The 19,972-nt window shown below is 39.8% G+C and overlaps 1 protein-coding gene across 1 annotated transcript; it reads right to left on the reverse strand.

The window, feature by feature from the left end:
• Positions 1-332: 332 nt before the first annotated feature.
• Positions 333-19,779, reverse strand: LOC147359553 (hyaluronan synthase 2-like). Its single transcript, XM_086335482.1, has 3 exons — positions 19,153-19,779; positions 2,944-3,045; positions 333-1,397 (listed from the first exon to the last, which is right to left on the reverse strand). Exons 1-3 carry the CDS (start codon positions 19,777-19,779, stop codon positions 468-470), a joined length of 1,659 nt encoding a protein of 552 aa, XP_086191608.1. The 3' UTR covers positions 333-467.
• Positions 19,780-19,972: the final 193 nt, after the last annotated feature.

Genomic DNA, 19,972 nt, shown 5'->3' on the forward strand with positions numbered 1-19,972 from the left:
TTCTCATTTTTATAGAAATAACAGCTTAAATCTGAGCTGCTTCTTATTGATGAGGTATAAAAATTTGGTCGAATCAAAATAAAACCAATTTTTAAAAATTTATTTTCAAATTTATTTGTAAATGGAGTTTACAATGTTGTGTTAGTCTCTGCTGTACAACATAAGTCAACCATAAATACATTAATACATATATCCCCTCCCTCTTGAGACTTCCTCCCACCACAACCCCCTACTGTACCCCTTTAAGTCATTATAGAGCAAGCTGAGCTCCCTGTGTAAAACAACAGGTTCACACTGGCTATCTTTTTTACACATGGCTGTGTATATCTGCCAATGCTACTCTCAGTTGTCCCAGAAACAGTGATATGTTTCCTTTGTTGCCATCATCTGATTCCACAATTCTGTACAATCAGTATAGTTCCTAGAGGAAGAAGGTTTTGTGAACGTCTGCAGACTTCAGTGTAAGATTATACATCAAGCATCATGTCGTACTGCTCTTTCTTCTTCCACCTGCCGCATCTCTTGACAAAAACCGCATAGAGCATCAAAAACACAACCCAATAGCATGCATAGATGGATAAAGCAATAACTAGAGCTTTCTTTTTGGATTCTGGGAATGGCTTTCTAACTTCCTCATAAATGGTGAAAATCAAACCACCCAGGAGGATTATAGACCAGACCGATACTGGAATGAGTCCCACAAAATTAGCAACAATTTTTTTCCTTCCAGATGTGCCCCACCCAGCTTTGTTTATTGTCACAATTGCAAATATCTTAGCAGGAAGTAAACTTGACATGTATAACACTGAGTAGAAGGACATGAAGACCATAACAATGTTTCCTCTAAGGCAGATAGCAAAGGATGACTTTATAAGAGCCACTAACTTGATGGTTAACAATAAGAGGAGGATGTTCCAAACATTACCCCTGTAGAAGAACCGGATTACCGTGGCAATGAGAAAGAAAGGGAAGAACCCAGTGATGACGGCTTCATAGGTCATCCACAAGTGATGTTTATGAAACCACAACGCATTGTACAGCCACTCTCGGAAGTACGACTTGCTCCAGCGGGTCTGCTGGTTTAACCATCTGAGATATTCCTTAGGTGTTTCAGTAAGGCACTTGGATCGAACTGTGTATTTCGTTGCATAGCCCAGACTCAGCACCCGGTTCGTTAGATGCCTGTCATCTCCAAAACTACATTGGCTGCCCATAAATTCTTGATTGTACCAGTCTTCCACAAATTCATGCAGTAAGGAGTTTCTGTACATTCCCAGAGGTCCGCTAATGCACTGGACACATCCGAAATAAGACTGACAGGCCCTTTCTATGTTAAAAGCCATCCAGTATCTCACACTGCTGAGGAAGGAGACCCAGGAATCATACTTGTTTAAAATCTGCAAGGAAAATAAAAGGAAGTAAAAATAATTACATAAAGGTAAATCTGCTGAAAATGCCAGTAAAAGCTGCACCATCCTGAGGTTACTACCTAGTGTGTTTTGTTATTTTGTTTGCCTATTTTGGCTTTCTCCCTATTTTTGACACAGTTATATTTTATTTTCTTTGATTCTTTATTACTGGATTAATTTTATAAGTGGATTGCATGTATTGGGACTAGATAATAAAATTTTTTTTCTATTCTATCACTCTCTGTACTCTTTTCACTATGATTTTTCTTCCTGTTCTTTTTATAATATTGTCGGGTTTCTTTAGCCTTAATTCTCAGTTCCTAAATTCTCTCCCCCTCTTCCTTACCATTCAATATTTGAAAATTGGTAAGTCCTGTTTTCTTCTGCTCTGGTTAATCTCCAGTATGCAATTCTGCTGCTTTTCCTTCTCCTTCTTCCCTAGTTTTTTGCAATGCCAGTGATAAAATGGTTTCCTGTGTTCTCTACCCAAAACTTGAATCCTGTAATAAGGCTCTGTATACAGTTTGTTGAACATTGTTTTTCTGGCAATATTTCATAATTATCTCCTCTATCTCAACTTTGTTCAGTTTCAGTGGAATTTTGCTTGCTTCTCTTCTATCATCAGGCTATTTCTTAGTCCACCTGGTGCATCTTCTTTGCCTTCACTATCACTATGCATATAAATATGGATTGTACAGTAATGCGATACCTAAATTTAAATCAAACTTCCATATGCTTCTTGTCTTTTGCTAAAAACTAATTGCACTTTCACAAAGAACTCATTTAAACCTCACATACTTTCACATATATATTTCACTATCCCACACATTTCAAATCACCTTCGTTAATATTGGTTTCACTCTTTCCCCATTGATAGCAAATAATGTGAAATAAATAATTGGAAAACCACAAGTTTTAAAGACATAGGTATACAATATAAAATCCATTCCTGCCATACTTCCATTTTGTTTAATCCTTGTATTAAGTGAGTTCCAATATCATCTTATCAGAACATTAAGTTATGGCTCAAGAAGATATGGTGGAAACAGTACACACACATTATATTTTTGGGCTTCCCTGGTGGCTCAGACAGTAAAGAGACTTCCTGCAATGCGGGAGACCCGAGTTCAGTCCCTGGGTCAGGAAGATCCCCTGGAGAAGGAAATGGCAACCAACCCAGTCTACTCCAGTACTCTTGCCTGGAAAATCCCATGGATGGAGGACCCTGGTAGGCTACAGTCCATGGGGTCGCAAAGAGTTGGACATGACTGAGTGACTAATACACACATTATGTTTTATATAACTTATCAGCCACTAAATACATGGGTTATAACCCAGGATTAAGCAAAGAAATCATAAATTATTTCAATTTAGACAAAAGAAGACACAGTAAAGTATGTCCGAAGCACATTCTAATGTGTCTCCAGCCCCAGAACCAATACCTGGCACAGAGTTTGGTGTGGAGTAAATGTATGTTCAAGGGGTCATTTTTGCTTCTAAAAGTGACCCATGCAAAAAGTGAAGCCATACGCACCTTGACATCTCCCCCAACACCTCCAACCTTGTGGTCTACTTCTAAAACTTTTACCATCTCCACAGTTGCGGCAGGGTCAAGCATGGTGTCTGAATCACAGACCTACATAGAAAAATTAAAAAGTGAATGAAACATTAAAGACAATTGATTATACTCCCTATAGTCTAAGTTCAGTCCAGTTCAGTTCAGTCGCTCAGTCATGTCTGACTCTGGACCCCATGGGCTGCAGCACAAAAGGCTTCCCTGTCCATCACCAACTTCCAGAGCTTACTCAAATTCATGTCCATTGAGTCAGTGATGCCATCCAACCATCTCATCCTCTGTCGTCCCCTTCTCCTCCCACCTTCAATCTTTCCTACTATCAGTTCAGTACAGTTCAGTCGCTCAGTCATGTCCGACTCTTTGCTACCCCATGAATCGCAGCACACCAGGCCTCCCTGTCCATCATCATCTCCCGGAGTTCACTCAAACTCACGTCCATCGAGTCGGTGATGCCATCCAGCCATCTCATCCTCTGTTGTCCCCTTCTCCTCCTGCCCCCAAGCCCTCCCAGCAGCAGAGTCTTTTCCAATGAGTCAACTCTTTGCATGAGGTGGCCAAAGTACTGGAGTTTCAGCTTTAGCATCATTCCTTCCAAAGAACACCCAGGGCTGATCTCCTTTAAAATGGACTGGTTGGATCTCCTTGCAGTCCATGGGACTCTCAAGAGTCTTCTCCAACACCACAGTTCAAAAGCATCAATTCTTCAGCGCTCAGCTTTCTTCACAGTCCAACTCTCGCATCCATACATGACCACTGGAAAAACCATAGCCTTGACTAGGTGGACCTTTGTTGGCAAAGTAATGTCTCTGGCTTTTCAATATGCTATCTAGGTTGGTCATAACTTTTCTTCCAAGGAGTAAGTGTCTTTTAATTTCATGGCTGCAATCACCATCTGCAGTGATTTTGGAGCCCAAAAAAAGAAAGTCTGACACTGTTTCCACTGTTTCTTCATCTATTTCCCCTGAAGTGATGGGACCAGATGCCATGATCTTCGTTTTCTGAATATTGGGCTTTAAGCCAACTTTTTCACTCTCCTCTTTCACTTTCATCAAGAGGCTTTTTAGTTCTTCTTCACTTTCTGCCATAAAGGTGGTGTCATCTGCATATCTGAGGTTATTGATATTTCTCCCAGCAATCTTGATTTCAGCTTGTGTTTCTTCCAGTCCAGCGTTTCTCATGATGTACTTTGCATATAAGTTAAATAAGCAGGGTGACAATATATAGCCTTGACGTACTCCATTTCCTATTTGGAACCAGTCTGTTGTTCCATGTCCAGTTAATTGGGCATATATATTATATTTTCAGTATTACTGTCACTAAGTCTTAATAAGTAAGTATCAGAGGGCTGACAGAATTTGTTATATCATGGCCCCAATACAAAAAAAAAAAAAAAGCTTGCTTTTCAGCAAGCTCAGTATTTAAGTTAATGACATTGTTGGCTAGAACAGCTGAAATGATGGACCAGGAATATCTTGCGAAGTGACCTGCTTTTCCTAGTTTGCTATGGTTGCTCCCAATTTTAGCAATGAAAGTCTCATGTCTTAGGCAACATCCTAGGTTTCCAGGATTCGGAAAATACCATGTCACTCAAGATGTCTTTTTTTTTTTTTTATAATTGCTTTAACTAAGGATTTTAGAGCTTCCCTGGTGGCTCAGACAGTAAGGAATCCACCCCCAGTGCGGGAGGCCTGGGTTCAATCCCTGGGTTGGCAAGATCTTCTGGAGGAGGGAATGGCTACCCACTCCAGTATTCTTGCCTGGAAAATTCCATGGACAGAGGAGCCTGGCAGGCTACAGTCCATGGGGCCACAAAGAGTCAGGCACAATGGAGCAACTTTTACTTTTAGGCAACTTGTCCCACAATCTAAAAGATATCAAAATTTTCTGAGATAGTATTGAAAGGGAGGCATGTTTAACCGTGATTTCCCCTCCATTTTAATATAGTGAATAAAATACAGGAAAGTAATTCTCTTGAAATTAGTTGTATAATTCTGAAGCAAGATGTCCATATGATCTTAACTTGGCAAATGGCACTCAGTCAGACAGGGAACCTGCATAGCCTTCATTCTTTATTCTAGAGTCTTAAGTATTCTTCGAGGCCTTTGTACATAAAAGCAGATGTAAATTAACTGAAGCAGTTGTAGTAATTCTAATTGTTGTTCTTAAAAAAATCTTTATATGAGTCAAAAACTGCAATTTTGAAACCAAGAAAATTGTTGGGATTTTTCTATATCATGAACCCCTAACAGACATATCTGTTTGTACCTTTGTAGACCCATGGACTATACAGTCCATTGAATTCTCTAGGCTAGAATAGTGGAGTGGGTAGCCTTTCCCTTCTCCAGCAGATCTTCCCAACCCAGGGATTGAACCCAGGTCTCCTGCATTGCAGGCAGATTCTTTACCACCTGAGCTATCAGGAAAGCCCAGACATTAGATTCTAGTCCTGTTAATTGCATCAGAGGCTTTGTTACATACCTATAAACTGGATTAAATCCAGAATTCTTCTAGTTTCCTCAAATATATGGCTAAGACTCTCCAAATGAACGTTGCCAATTTTCTCCCACTCATTTTCTTTGCAGTCACTAAGAACAAAGACTGCCCTTAAATCTCCTAGAAGGGACTGTACCAGGTTTTCCCCACTATACATACAGATGGCAGCCAAACTTCAAGAACTAGAACCTTAGGTCCACATCTCTACATTAAGAAGGTCTCCTTCAGACTCTAGAAACTTCACACTAGCTAGAAACCTCAAAATCAAGTTGATGAGAAAGAGAAGTAGCTGACATCAACATAATTTTCTTCCACCCAAGATACCAGATCAAAACCTTTATAGCTTAACTAAAAGTGAAACACTGTATTTTTCTTTTTCTTTCCTTTCAGTACTCTGGTATTGGCTTGAGTCTGTTCATCATGCTGTAATTCATTAACAGTGCCAGCTTAGTGGAAGTGATATGTGACCAGATAGTATTTACCTTAATTGTGGTCATCATTTTCCTTGGGTTTATGATTGCCTACACGGAAGGCACATGGCAGTGTTGTGGTCAAAACTACCTGCATTAACACTTCTGGGGAAATGGAAACTCAGTTACATAAGATCACTGAGCAAAACACTTGGCTTAAAAAGATTCTTTCAATGGGGTCTTTTCTTGGACTTACTTGATTTTTTTAATTCATTCTCTTTTTTTCACTTCTTTTTTTTTAAATGCATATAGTTGCTATAGAGTGTTGTGTATGTTTCTGCTGTACAATGAAGTGAATCAGCTATATGGATACATATATCCCTCCCTGGACCTCTCTCCCACCCCATGCCCCCATTGCACCCCTCTAGGTCATCAGAGAGCACCAAGCTGAGCTCTGTATACTATACTGCAGGTTCCCACTAGCTATTTATTTTATACATGGCAGTGTATTGATGTCAAACCTAAGCTCCCAATTCATCCTACCCTCTCCTTACTCCTTGTGTCCACATGCCCATTCTCTATGTCTGTGTCTCTATTCCTGCCCTGGAACTAAGTTCATTTGTACTAATTTTCTAGATTTCATGTACATCCTTTAATATATGATATTAGCTTTTCTCTTTCTGACTTACTTCACTTCATAAGATCCAGCCACTATGGAAAACAGTATGGAGGTTCTTGAAAAAATTAAAAATAGAATTATCATGTGACCCAGAAATCCCACTCCTGGGCATATACCCTGAGAAAATCACAATTCAAAAAACACATGTACCCTAAAGTTCACTGCAGCACTATTTAAAATGAACTTATTTGATTTTGATTGGCTTGGGTCTTGGGGATCCTGGTCCTAAAATCCACATTGGGAATTATCCTTTTTATAATAGTCATCATACTCTCCCTGGTACGTTGTATTCTTTCAAAACTTTAAATGCCATGTTCACAGTCACTTACTGCCAAGCAAATGTTCCTAAAGAGCACTTCCTAGGTTTTTTAAAGAACAATTCCTTAAAATTTGATCATGTCTCTGTTAAGCTGAGTGCTGCTGCACTGTACTCAGGCATGCAGTCATGTTCAACACTTTGTGACCCCATGGACTGTAGCCCAGGCTCCTCTGTCCATGGGATTCTCCAGGCAAGAATACTGGAATGGGTTGTCATTTCCTCCTCCAGGGGAGCTTCCCGATCCAGAGTTGAACCCACACCTGTTATATCTCTTGCACTGGGAGGCAGATTCTCCTGCTTTGGAAAGCCCTGTTAAGCTGAGCTGCTGTGCTGCTGCTAAGTCGCTTCAGTCATGTCCGACTCTGTGCGACCCCATAGACGGCAGCCCACCAGGCTCCCCCGTCCCTGGGATTCTCCAGGCAAGAACACTGGAGTGGGTTGCCATTTCCTTCTCCAATGCAGGAAAGTGAAAAGGGAAGGTGAAGTCGCTCAGTCATGTCCAACTCTTAGCGACCCCATGGACTGCAGCCTACCAGGCTCCTCTGTCCATGGGATTTTCCAGGCAAGAGTACTGGAGTGGGTTGCCACTGCCTTCTCCAGTTAAGCTGAGAGTCTGATCTAAATATGGGAATTGTTAAAAAGAAGCAATAGGCCCAAAATGGATTCAGTTGTGCTTAGCCCATGTCAGCAAATCAAGACTTAATATTGAACCTAATTGTAATTTAAGCCTCTCCAAAGAATGTGATGTTTAAGCCGTCAAACTGGAATTACCTGGTCAGCACCAGTGAAGAAATCTGCCTGACTGACCCCCTAGCTTCTCCCAAAAGAAGATGACTTTGCCTGAAACAATCTACTTTTTGGTAGAAACTTCCCCATCCAAACAATAAATATCATGGTTGGCAGATGGAGGTGTTATCTGTAATTCCCAAGTATGGCAGTCCTGGATGGAATTTAATCAAGATTTAGCCTAACTGTTTATACCAAATGTAATTATTTTTATAGTTCTCTCACTACTTCATAAAAATAGTAGGGATTTGATATGCCAGTTTTGAAAAAAAACTAAGAAAACAATCTGTAGAAGCATAAAGCCTCACAGGTGAAGTGGAGTTTACACATATTTGGCATGACACCCTCACATAATTAACTAAGGAATCCCAACATTTTAAAAATGCATGTGTTTCAATTTTACTAATTATAGTTTTTTTCTGAAGAGATTATTTACAAATAAAAAAAATACTTGGTGAAAACAGCAAATTAAATGCATTATTAGAATAATTTAAATGCATTATATGACTTAAGGCAGGGGTCCCCAAACTCTGGGATCTAATGCCTGAGGATCTAAGGTAGAACAGATGTAATAATAACAGAATTAAAGTGCACAATAAATGTTGAATGCTTGAATCATGCCCAAACCATCCCCCCCGCCGTCCAGTCTGTGGAAAAATTTTCTTCAGCAAAACTGGTCCCTGGTGCCAAAAAGGTTGAGGACCACTGACTTAAGGAGTAGATAGGGTATCCAGTTATAAAAAGTAAACATCACCTCTCTAGATTGACCTAAATTATATCAATTTCAGGGTTAACTTCTAATTTTTACTTTTATATTGCTTATTTAGAAGCATGATAAATATATTTTCTAAATAAAACCCAGTTTTTATTTTCTTATCTTTCTATATTGGTCCAGTATGTTCTCACTTTTCTAGGGGAAAAAAAAAAAATAGACAACACGTAGGCATAAATTTGCCTTGGAAACGAACAGAGATCATTCTGTCCTTTTTGAGATTGCATCCAAGTACTGCATTTCAGACTCTTCTGTTGACTATGATGGCTACTCCATTTCTTCTAAGGGATTCCTGCTCACAGTAGTAGATATAATGGTCATCTGAGTTAAATTCACCCATTCCAGTCCATTTGAGTTTGCTGATTCCTAGAATGTCGACATTCACTCTTGCCATCTCTTGTTTGACCACTTCCAATTTGCCTTGATTCATGGACCTAACATTCCAAGTTCCTTTGCAATATTGCTGTTTACAACATTGGACCTTGCTTCTATCACCAGTCACATCCACAACCAGCTGTTGTTTTTGCTTTGGCTCCATCCCTTCATTCTTTCTGGAGTTATATCTCCACTGATCTCCAGTAACATATTGGGCACCTACCCACCTGGGGAGTTCATCTTTCAGTGTCCTATCTTTTTGCCTTTTCACACTGTTCATGGGGTTCTCAAGGCAAGAATACTGAAGTGGTTTGCCATTCCCTTCTCCAGTGGCCCACATTTTGATAGTAAAGTAATGCACAAAATTCTCCAAGCCAGGCTTCAGCAATACATGAACTGTGAACTTCCAGATGTTCAAGCTGGTTTTAGAAAAGGCAGAGGAACCAGAGATCAAATTGCCAACATCCACTGGATCATTGAAAGAGCAAGAGAATTCCAGAAAAACATCTATTTCTGCTTTATTGACTATGCCAAAGCCTTTGACTGTGTGGATCATGATAAAGTGTGGAAAATTCTGAAAGAAATGGGAATACCAGACCACCTGACCTGCTTTTTGAGAAATCCATATGCAGGTCAGGAAGCAACAGTTAGAACTAGACATGGAACAACAGACTGGTTCCAAATAGGAAAAGGAGTACGTCAAGGCTGTATATTGTCACCCTGCTTATTTAACTTCTATGCAGAGTACACCATGAGAAACGCTGGGCTGGAAGAAGCACAAGCTGGAATCAAGATTGCCGGGAGAAATATCAATAACCTCAGATATGCAGATGACACCACCCTTATGACAGAAAGTGCAGAAGAACTAAAGAGCCTCTTGATAAAAGTGAAAGTTGATAAAAGTAAAAAGTTCAGAAAACTAAGATCATGGCATCCAGTCCCATCACTTCATGGCAAATAAATGGGGAAACAGTAGAAACAGTGGCTGACTTTGTTTTTTGGGGCTCTAAAATCCCTGTAGATGGTGACTGCAGCCATGAAATTAAAAGATGCTTACTCCTTGGAGGGAAAGTTATGACCAACCTAGACAGCATATTCAAAAGCGGAGACATTACTTTGCCAACAAAAGTCCATCTAGTCAAGGCTATGGTTTTTCCAGTAGTCATGTATGGATGTGAGAGTTGGAGTATAAAGAAAGCTGAGCACCGAAGAATTGATGCTTTTGAACTATGGTGTTGGAGAAGACTCTTGAGAGCCTCTTGGACTGCAAGGAGATCCAACCAGTCCATCCTAAAGGAGATCAGTCCTAAGCATTCAATGGAAGGACTGATGTTGAAGCTGAAACTCCAATATTTTGGCCACCTGATGCGAAGAGCTGACTCATTTGAAAAGACCCTGATGCTGGGAGAGATTGAGGGCAGGAGGAGAAGGGGATAACAGAGGATGAGATGGTTGGATTGCATCACCGACTCAATGGACATGAGTTCGGGTAAACTCTGGGAGTTTGTGATGGACAGGGAGGCTTGGCATGCTGGAGCCCATGGGGTCGCAAAGAGTCTGACACAACTGAGCAACTGAACTGAACTGAGGCGTAAGTTTTCCACTGTAGAAAATATCAATAGTATTTCTCTAACACAAGTCTCGGAAGAAACCTAGACAGATTCCTCCAATAGCAAAGTTTTTCTGATCTTGCCTTATCTATCACTGTTTTGTAAATATACAGTTATAAGCCTGGAAGATCAGTCACTAAGGTAGTAAAAAGTGAAGGCAGAAATTCAACCCACCTTTCAACCTCTCAGCATCAAGAGTTTATGGCCACACCCACCTCTATTGACTCAAGCCAGGAAAGGTAAAACCAGAAAGCTAAAATAAGACTAAAAACAACAGGAAGGTGGCAATCTAGAACTAATGTTCAAGTAACTCCACCTGCTTGTGAGCAGAAGCAAACCAAGGGAACTGTCTCTCTGAAAAGACTAAACTTAACCAAACTTCTGAGGTTCTATTTATTTAAATTGGTCCCCCCCGCCTCCCAGTTTCCAACAGCAAAGTGCCAGAAGTTCTCTGAGAGAGATTGTTCACATGGTGAATTTAACTGTCAGAAGCGAAAGCTCTCAGAAATCCCTTGGGAGGGGTTTGTTATAGCAGGATTAAAGAGTTCTTTATAGAAGTTCAGTTTCTGGATGTATTTGGTGATAGAGTGCCAACTAGAAAACCATCATCTACCGTAGTCTGTGAAAAGAAATAAATTCACGGACATATAGTATCTATTTGTTTGTGTGTGAAGGGTAGAACTCTAGCCCTTCTTAAAACCAGTCTAGTAGAAGCAGAATTTCTACCTGTCTCTTCACCAATTAATAAAAGTGTATAACTTCACAAAGGTTGGCTGTTCAGCTCTGGGCTAGAAGCTGTGGGGGAAAATACCCCAGTTCATGAAGAGCTTAACTTGACACTGGGGAAAACCAAAGGACATGGTCTGCACGCAGGAAACTGAGAACAAACCAAAACTTCTTTCTGTCCATCTTGTCATATAAAATGAAGACTACAAAGCAACATAAATTCTCAACATGTGCCCTCAGAATATTTCACTTAGATTTCCTATATAAAACAAGAATCAACCAAATGTTATATACAATCAGTTCTTGTTATTCACAGTAGGTATGTTCCTACCAAGGTCCATGAACAATGAATTAGTAGATGTCAAAAATTTCTTTCAGCTGAAATACAGGGTTTGACTCCTCCAAGTCTCTGATCACATCTTTGTCTAGTGATCATTGGCTAAACTTTTTAAATTTGTGTTTCTGTTTTAAAACACACACAAAGACACACACATACATATGATTCATTAACAGTGAACTTACATCCAACAGTACTAGAACTCATGCCTGAAGAAAGCTTATCTAACAGACCTATTTTCTCCACAAGGCATTTATAACTTTCTTGCATTATGAACACTAGATAGCACTTTGACATTATACTTGGGGACCATTTTAAACAAAAACATGATAATAGACTAAACAAGTTACTTGTTTACTGTGCAAAAGCTGAGACAAGAAGGCATGCATGATCTTGTTTGACTTCAGCAGAGAACATGAATATTGGCTGACAAATCTTTTGCCACTCCACACATGAAAATGATTAAAAAGCACTGCAACTATTGATTTTGGGGTAGTATACAAATTAGATAGTAGGTTAATTTACAATAATGAAATTCATAAATAATATTGGTCAACTCTACTATTATGAATGATTCAGTCTTATTTTTCTCCTGCTCAATGAATCTTGGATAGCTAGAATGCTATCAGATTAAATTCATAATAAAGTTGTCTCCTATATGAAAAGTGAAATGATGCTGTCAAAATGTTGCACTCAATATGTCAGCAAATTTTGAAAACTCAACAGTGGCCACAGGACTGGAAAAGGTCAGTTTTCATTCCAACTCCAAAGAAGGGCAATGCCAAAGAATGTTCAAACTATCATAAATTTGCATTCATTTCACATGCTAACAAAGTGAAAGTGAAAGTTGCTCAGTCATGTCCCACTCTTTGCGACCCCATGGACTATACAGTCCATGGAATTTTCCAGACCAGAATACTGGAGTTGGTAGCCTTTCCCTTCTCCAGGGCATCTTCCCAATATGCTATCAAGGTTATGCTCAAAATCCTTCAAGCTAGGCTTCAGCAGTACATGAACTGAGAATTTCCAGATAGATGTTCAAGCTGGATTTAAAAAAGACATAGGAATTAAAGATCAAATTGTCAACATCTGTTGGATCATAGACAAAGCAAGGGAATTTCAGAAAGAAACATCTATTTTGCTTCGTTGACTATGCTAAAACTTTTGACCTTGTGGATCACAACAAACTGTGGAAAATTCTGAAAGAGATGGGAATACCAGACCATCTTACCTGTCTCCTGAAAAACCTGTATGCAGATCAAGAAGCAACAGTTAGAACCAGACATGGAACAATAGGCTGGTTCCAAATTGGGAAAGGAGCACATCAAGGCTGTATATTGTCTTCCTGCTTATTTAACTTCTCTGCAGAGTACATCATGGGAAATGCCACCTGGATGACTCATAAGCTGGAACCAAGATTACTGGGAAAAATATCAACAGCTTCAGATATGCAGATGATACCACTCTAACGGCAGAAAGTCAAGAGGAACTAAAGAGTCTCTTGAGGAGGGTGAAAGAGGAGAGTGAAAAAGCAGGCTTAAAACCAAACATTCAAAAAACTAAGATCATGGCATCAGGTCCCATCAATTCATACAAATAGGTGGGGAAAAAGTGAAAACAGTAACAGATTTTATTTTCTTGAGCTTCAAAATCACTGCGGACAGTAACTGCAGCCATGAAATTAAAAGACGCTTGCTCCTTGGAAGGAAAGCTAAGATAAACCTAGAGAGCATATTAAGAAGTAGAGACATCACTTTGCTGATAATGGTCTGTATAATCAAAGCTACAGTTTTAGAGTAGTCATGATTGGATATGAGAGTTGGACCATAAAGCAGGCTGAGCACAAAAGAATTGATGCTTTCAGTTTGTGGTGCTGGAGAAGACTCTTGAGAGTCCCTTGGAGAGCAAGGAGATCAAACCAGTCAAACCTAAAGGAAATCACCCTTAATATTCATTGGAAGGATTGATGCTGAAGCTCCAATACTTTGGTCACTTGATGTGAAGAGCTTATTCATTGGAAAAGACCCTGATGCTGGGAAAGACTGAGGGCAGGAGAAGGAGGCAACAGAGGAGAGATGATTGGATGGTATCATCAACACAATGGACATGAGTTTGAGCGAACTCCAGGAGATAGTGAAGGACAGGAAAGCATGTCGTTCTGTAGTCCATGGGGTTGCAAGAGTTGGACATGACTTAGCAACTGAAAAATGAACAATGTCTCCTACATACTTCCCTTTTAGAAAATGTTCATCAGTTCAGTTCACTCACTCATATTGGATTCTTTGCAACCCCATGGACTGCAGCACAGCAGGCCTCCCTGTCCATCCCCAACTCCCAGACCTTGCTCAAACTCATGCCCTTCAAGTCGGTGATGCCATCCAACCATCTCATCCTCTGTTATCCCTTTCTCCTCCTGCCTTCAACCTTTTCCAGCATCAGGGTCTTTTCCAATGAGTCAGTCTTCACATCAGGGGGCCAAAGTATTCGAGCTTCAGCTTCAGCAGCAGTCCCTCCAATGAATGTTCAGGACTGATTTCCTTTAGGATTGACTGGTTGGCTCTCCTGACAGTCCAAGCGACTCTCAAGAGTCTTCTCCAACACCACAGTTCAAAAGCATCAATTCTTCAGTGCTCAGCTTTCTTTATAGTTCAACTGTCACATCCATACATGACTACTAGAAAAACCATAGCTTTGACTGGACAGACCAGATATTGACTAGACTAGACATAACTCTGTGGGCAAAGTAATGTCTCTTCTTTTTAATATGCTGTCTAGGTTGGTCATAGCTTTTCTTCCAAAAAGCAAGCATCTTTTAATTTCATGGCTGCAGTTACCATCTGCAGTGATTTTGGAGCCCAAGAAAATAAGTCTCTCACTGTTTCCCTTGTTCCCCCATCTATTTGCCATGAAGTGATGGGCCTGGATGTCATGCCAGGATCTTAGTTTTTGAATGTTGAGTTTTAAGCCAGATTTTTCAGTCTCCTCTTTCATCAAGAGGCTCTTCAGTTCCTCTTTGCTTTCGGCCATAAGAGTGGCCAAAAAAAATATGAAAAAAATGTTCAAATTTATTGTATATTTTATACCTGGGAAATCCCTATTGCACACATCATAAGACAATTTTTATCCTTCATCACACAGACTGGTGGCCACTTACCTTATTAAATCCATGTTCAGTGATAGGAGATATGTTAAAGAAATTAAATAATCTAGGTGTCACAAGATACTTAAAGTTTTCTGATATTGTAGAATAAAGTATGATTCAAAATGGCAAATATAACATAATTTCAAATTTAAAAAAGGATAGAAGACATATATACCAGGAAGTATTTATTTGAAAAATCTGTTTGGGTCAAGTTTTTGTGGCAGATGATTTAAATTTTGCTTATTGTGGTTTTCTACATTTTTTAAAACACTGCCATAATCTTGTGCTATTTAGACAAATGAAAAAACTAACATAAGTAATATTTTGAAAAGATAAGACTTTTGCCCTACCTTAAACTGTATCTAGGCAGATCAGAGAAAAGAAAAAGTTTCCTCATTATTCAAGATTAAGAAAATCTTCCTCATTCTCCTCTTTATTTCTCATTCTGTATATCTTTGTTTTCTCATTTTGTTATTTTTCTTCTTCTGTTTTTATATCTTCTCTGTCTCCAAAAGGAGCCACTAGCATCACTTTTGAATTTGCTACTATGTTGGATTTATCCTAAACTAAATCTTCCTTCCATATTCCACGTCAATATTAACTGTTTGAGGGACTGTAAAACTGAGACAGTTATCAGTAGAGAAGACTAGAAATGATAGTGGAGAGAGCTAGACAAAGAGGTGATAATTGATAAAAATTGGTCTGGAATATACCAGAGGATGCCAACTGACAGCGCTTCGGAGGTAGATGGAAGGTTGCCTTGAGATAAGAAATAAGGTCAGTACCTTTGGAACTGTAAGCAGGAAAGAGTAAAGAAGGCCTTGATAGCCTTCAGAGTAAGTACTTTTGCTGTTCTCTTTCATAGGAGGCAAGATCACAGGTAGTCAAACAGGGAGGAGTTTGGGTAAGGCCCTAGGAGAGTGACGAAGACATGAAATAACAGACACGAGAGGAATAAACAAGACATCTATTCAAGATCAAGTGCAAAGAGTGCTGATAAGTGCCAAGGATCCAGCTGCAACTGGAAGCCAATCATTTTGGCCATCTCTCCGAACACTTAAGCAGTGTTCTTCAGCCAGGTTAGCAAGTATAAGCAGATGGGCAATTTCTTCCCCTAGTCTCAATTCTCTCTTGTGTATTAGGAAGAACGTTGCTTCCTTCTGCCCCTAAACAACTTGAACTCCACATCCAAGCACTTGCAATGCTCAGGAGCTGATAACCTCGACCCCCTCCCTCCTTGGTCTTCTTGGGGCTTCTGCTCTACAACTCTTGGACCCTGGAACAGTGTTTTTGTTTTCTTTTCAATTTTTATTGATGTATAGTTGGCTTACAATGTTGTATTCATTTCAGGTGTACAGCAAACTGAATCAGTTATATTGATACATATGTTTGAATTTTGGGCTTCCCTAGTGGCTCAGCAGTAAAGAATCTGCCTTCCAATGCAGGAGATACAAGTTTAATCCCTGGGTCAGGAAGATCCCCTGGAGGAGGTAATGGCAACCCACTCCAGTATTCTTGCCTGGGAAATCCCGTGGACAGAGGAGCCTGGTGGGCTACTGTCCATGGAATCGCAAAGGATTCAGACACAACTTAATGACTGAAAAACAACAACATTGGCATTTTAGTAATTTCCACTGCTGTAGGCCAGAGTGGTTAAATATTTGGGGATATGATGAAGGATGAATGGAATTTACTGGTCGCAGAATACCAAAAGATTTTTTTACCCTTACTTGAATGGTTGGAATGGGCTCAGAGTCCAAAAAGGATTCAGGGCCCAGTTACCAGTTGCTGCTGAGGTCAATAGATCTGGAGGCTTCATCCTGAAGGAAGAGAAGTTCTCAAGCCTGATTACATCTGTAGCAGGAAGCCTATTCTAACATTTTATATTTTATTTTTTCTTGGACAGGTACAATGTCAAATTATCAAGAATACAAACAAAATTCAAAACAAAAATGATGGGAGAAGGCAGTTTGGGTGGAGCAGGTTGAAAAACAAAAGGAACCCCACACAATAACTTCTTGATTAGAAAGGACAAATGTAACAATTGTTTTAACTAGAATTAAAGGTAAAGTATCAAAATAGATGTTCTCTTCTTTTAGACTTCATTCTTCAAATCCTCTGCAAGTTTACAAGTTACTCTTTCCTTTAAGTGTTTTATTCTCTCATCTGGGCCTGAAGTTGCACTAGGTAAATATGTGAAGATGTCCTGTGTTAATTAAAACTACTTAAATTGTGATAGCTCTAGAAATTAGAAGAACTTAGGAGTGAAATTCTATCAATTCCGTAGAAGAGATTAATATACAGATGGTATCAACTTATGAAACCCCTCAGGACTTCCCTGGTGGTCCAGTGGTTGGCAGGAAGACTCCCAGTGCAGAGGACATGGGTTCAATCCCCAGTCCGGTAAGATCCCATATGCAGGAACAACTAAGCCCATTTACCACAACTACTGAAATCTGCATGCCTTAAAGCTCGTGCTTTGCAACGAGAGAAGCCACGGCAATGAGAAATCCCTGCAACCACGACAAAGCGTGGCAGCACCACCTCACTGCTCAGTGTGTGCCTCAGTAAGGACACAGTGCAGCCAAAAATTAATTAATTTTTAAAAAGAAATACTTCAAAACTCTTTAAAGATTAAAGAAATTCACTCTGTGGTGGGAATTGACATGGACCATAATTTTCAAGTAAGTACTAGATGATCCAGAGAAGGCAATGGCACCCCACTCCAGTACTCTTGCCTGGAAAATCCCATGGATGGAGGAGCCTGGTGGGCCATAGTCCATGGGGTCGCAAAGAGTCGGACATGACTGAGCGACTTGATTTTCACTTTTCACTTTCATACATTGGAGAAGGAAATGGCAATCCACTCCAGTGTTCTTGCCTGGAGAATCCCAGGGATGGGGGAGCCTGGTGGGCTGCTGTCTATGGGGTCGCACAGAGTCGGACACGACTGAAGCGACTTAGCAGCAGCAGCACTAGATGATCATATAAAAAATAGTATTAATATTACCAGCAAGCTTTTTCATAAAGTTAACGATACCATCATTAGCAACTTTTGTAAAACCCACTTGGATACATGATTTGTAATAATGATCTCAAACCCCTTGTGAAATTAGTTTCTTGTATCCAGGTAACCAAGGTTTGGGAGGTGGTCTTCCTCAAGATCAGCAGCTATTACTATGACTAGAACTTCAGTCAGTTGACACTGAAGCCCAGTGCCCATTCTTTTCCCATTACACACAGAGAGACCCACTGGGCATCATAAAGGCCCCTAACGAACACAATGGGTCCTCTGAAAACTAGAATTTTGCTTTCAACAGAAGGGGAACGTGTCCATCAGATTTTGTAAGCCAGAAATATCTCTCCTTTCTTGATACAATTATGGCCAAAATCTACTTAAAAGTTTCTGTAAAAAATTATAACTAGAAAACTCCCAGGAGCAGGAAAATCCCTACACCTATTTTTTTATGAATGTATAGTTGATTTATAATGTTGTAATAATTCCTGTGTTAACCTATTCTTAAATGAGATTTGTTTATATATTTTTTGTAAAAACACTCTATTGCTAGCTACCTCAATAAAACCAAGGGAAAAAAAGAAACACTTCCATAACCCACCCCCCATTAAAAAAAAAAAATCTCACAGGAACCCTACTAACACTCTAAAAAAGAAAGCCTCAATGATAACTAGGAGTGGAGAAACCCAAGAGTGTGCAGGCAGGGAATTAATGAGAGACACAGCCTGTCTAATTTTCATACAAGCAAACACCATCACAAATGTTTTCAAAGGTCAAGTTGCAGTGAATGAGGTAATGCTATTTGGGGAGTGAAATAAACATGACTTAGGTTTTGCTCTGAAAACTTGTTTTTTCCTCCCCCCTTTCCCTTTTTCAATTTTCTGTTCTTTTTCTCTGTGTCTAAATTTTGAATTCCTTTTCCTTTTAAATCGAAGTTGTGTTCTCCATTCTTTTTTTGCCTAGACTCCATGAAAAACTTCTTAGGGCCTGTAGATTTTCTCAAGACCTTTCTGCTGGAACAGACTCTATTTTTTTTACAAGGCTGATTTTAAGATTGTGGAAAATAATGTTGGATTTGACTTAACAGGCCCAAGGTGGGAGAAAAGGGAAGAAAGGGAAAGAGACAGATCTACTGATCAAAAGAATCTTGATTTCTAACCTATAACATTGCACAAGTGAAGTGTTTTCATTGTCTTAACCATTTTATATGATTTGTATCTCTTTCTCTCTTGAAATGTGCTTTCAACAGTCATGGGGCTTCCCCAGTAATCTGCCTACAATGCAGGAGACCCCAGTTCAATTCCTGGGTTGGGAAGATCCCCTGGAAAAGGGACAGGCTACCCACTCCAGTATGCTTGGGCTTCCTTGGTGGCTGTTTTGAGATGAACTGAAAGGAGTACTGTGTCCAGAGGAGACAAAGATGGGCTATAGCATATGACTGAAGAGATACAAAAGATGCTTTATTTAAATATACATTTGTCCTGGCAGATGTGGAGACCTACCTGTACATAATCCACACTTCGCCCCAGTGCTCTGAAGGCTGTGTACATGACTTCTCTTTTTCCACCCCATTTTTGCATGATGCAAATACTCTTGTTGGACAAGACCAACTGGGTGACATGCTGTGAGCTTTCTCTGTGTGACTCATCTGTCTCTCCAGGACCCTTCACATGGTAGTTGTTCTTCCAGATATAAGTGGCTGACTGGTCCCTGCCCATGACTTCACTGAAGATGTCCATCATGTAAAGGTCATCTTCCGAGTTTCCATCTATGACCATGACAACTTTAATTCCGGGGTAGGTTAGCCTTTTCACAGATTGCAAACATTTCCGCAAATAGTCTGGATCTTCTTGATATGCAGCAATGCAAAGAGCAACAGTTCTGTTCAAGTTAACGGGGATAGTTACATACTTTTTCATTTTCCGGTGCTCCAAAAAGGCAAACAGGTTTTGAATAAGAACATGTAAAGCTAAAAAGGCACCATATGGTCCAAAAGATAAATAGTAATCATCTGTGTGGATAAACTGGTAGCCAATAACATAAGAAAGGATCATTCCAGTGAGGAGAGAGACTCCAAAAAGTGTGGTTCCAAATATTCTCAGGATAGATAGAAACCCCTCACAAGGCATCTGTGAAGCAATCACATGATACACTTGGTTAGCCACTCTTGTCCCACACTTGTTACATACAGGGTACCATAGGGAGCACATTGGACTAGAAGCATTCCTGGTATTCTAACCCTGAGTTTGTCACTTAACTAGCTCTGTTGACTTTCTGCATCTCAGTTTGCCCATCTGCCAAAAAAGGATAAGGATGCCCTTT

This window comes from Bos grunniens, chromosome 14 (genome assembly GCF_055505025.1).
Source record: "Bos grunniens cultivar Pamir isolate PY7600 chromosome 14, Bosgru_T2T1.0, whole genome shotgun sequence".
Taxonomy (NCBI): Eukaryota; Metazoa; Chordata; class Mammalia; order Artiodactyla; family Bovidae; genus Bos; species Bos grunniens.

Excerpts from the sequence above, each read along its gene's own strand:
- LOC147359553 (XM_086335482.1), bottom strand. The coding sequence starts at position 19,779 with ATGCCTTGTGAGGGGTTTCTATCTATCCTGAGAATATTTGGAACCACA. Across the intron at positions 3,046-19,152 it reads GAAGTGTGGATTATGTACAG|GTCTGTGATTCAGACACCAT; the intron begins GTAGGTCTCCAC and ends TTTTCTATGTAG. Across the intron at positions 1,398-2,943 it reads GTGTTGGGGGAGATGTCAAG|ATTTTAAACAAGTATGATTC; the intron begins GTGCGTATGGCT and ends TTTTCCTTGCAG.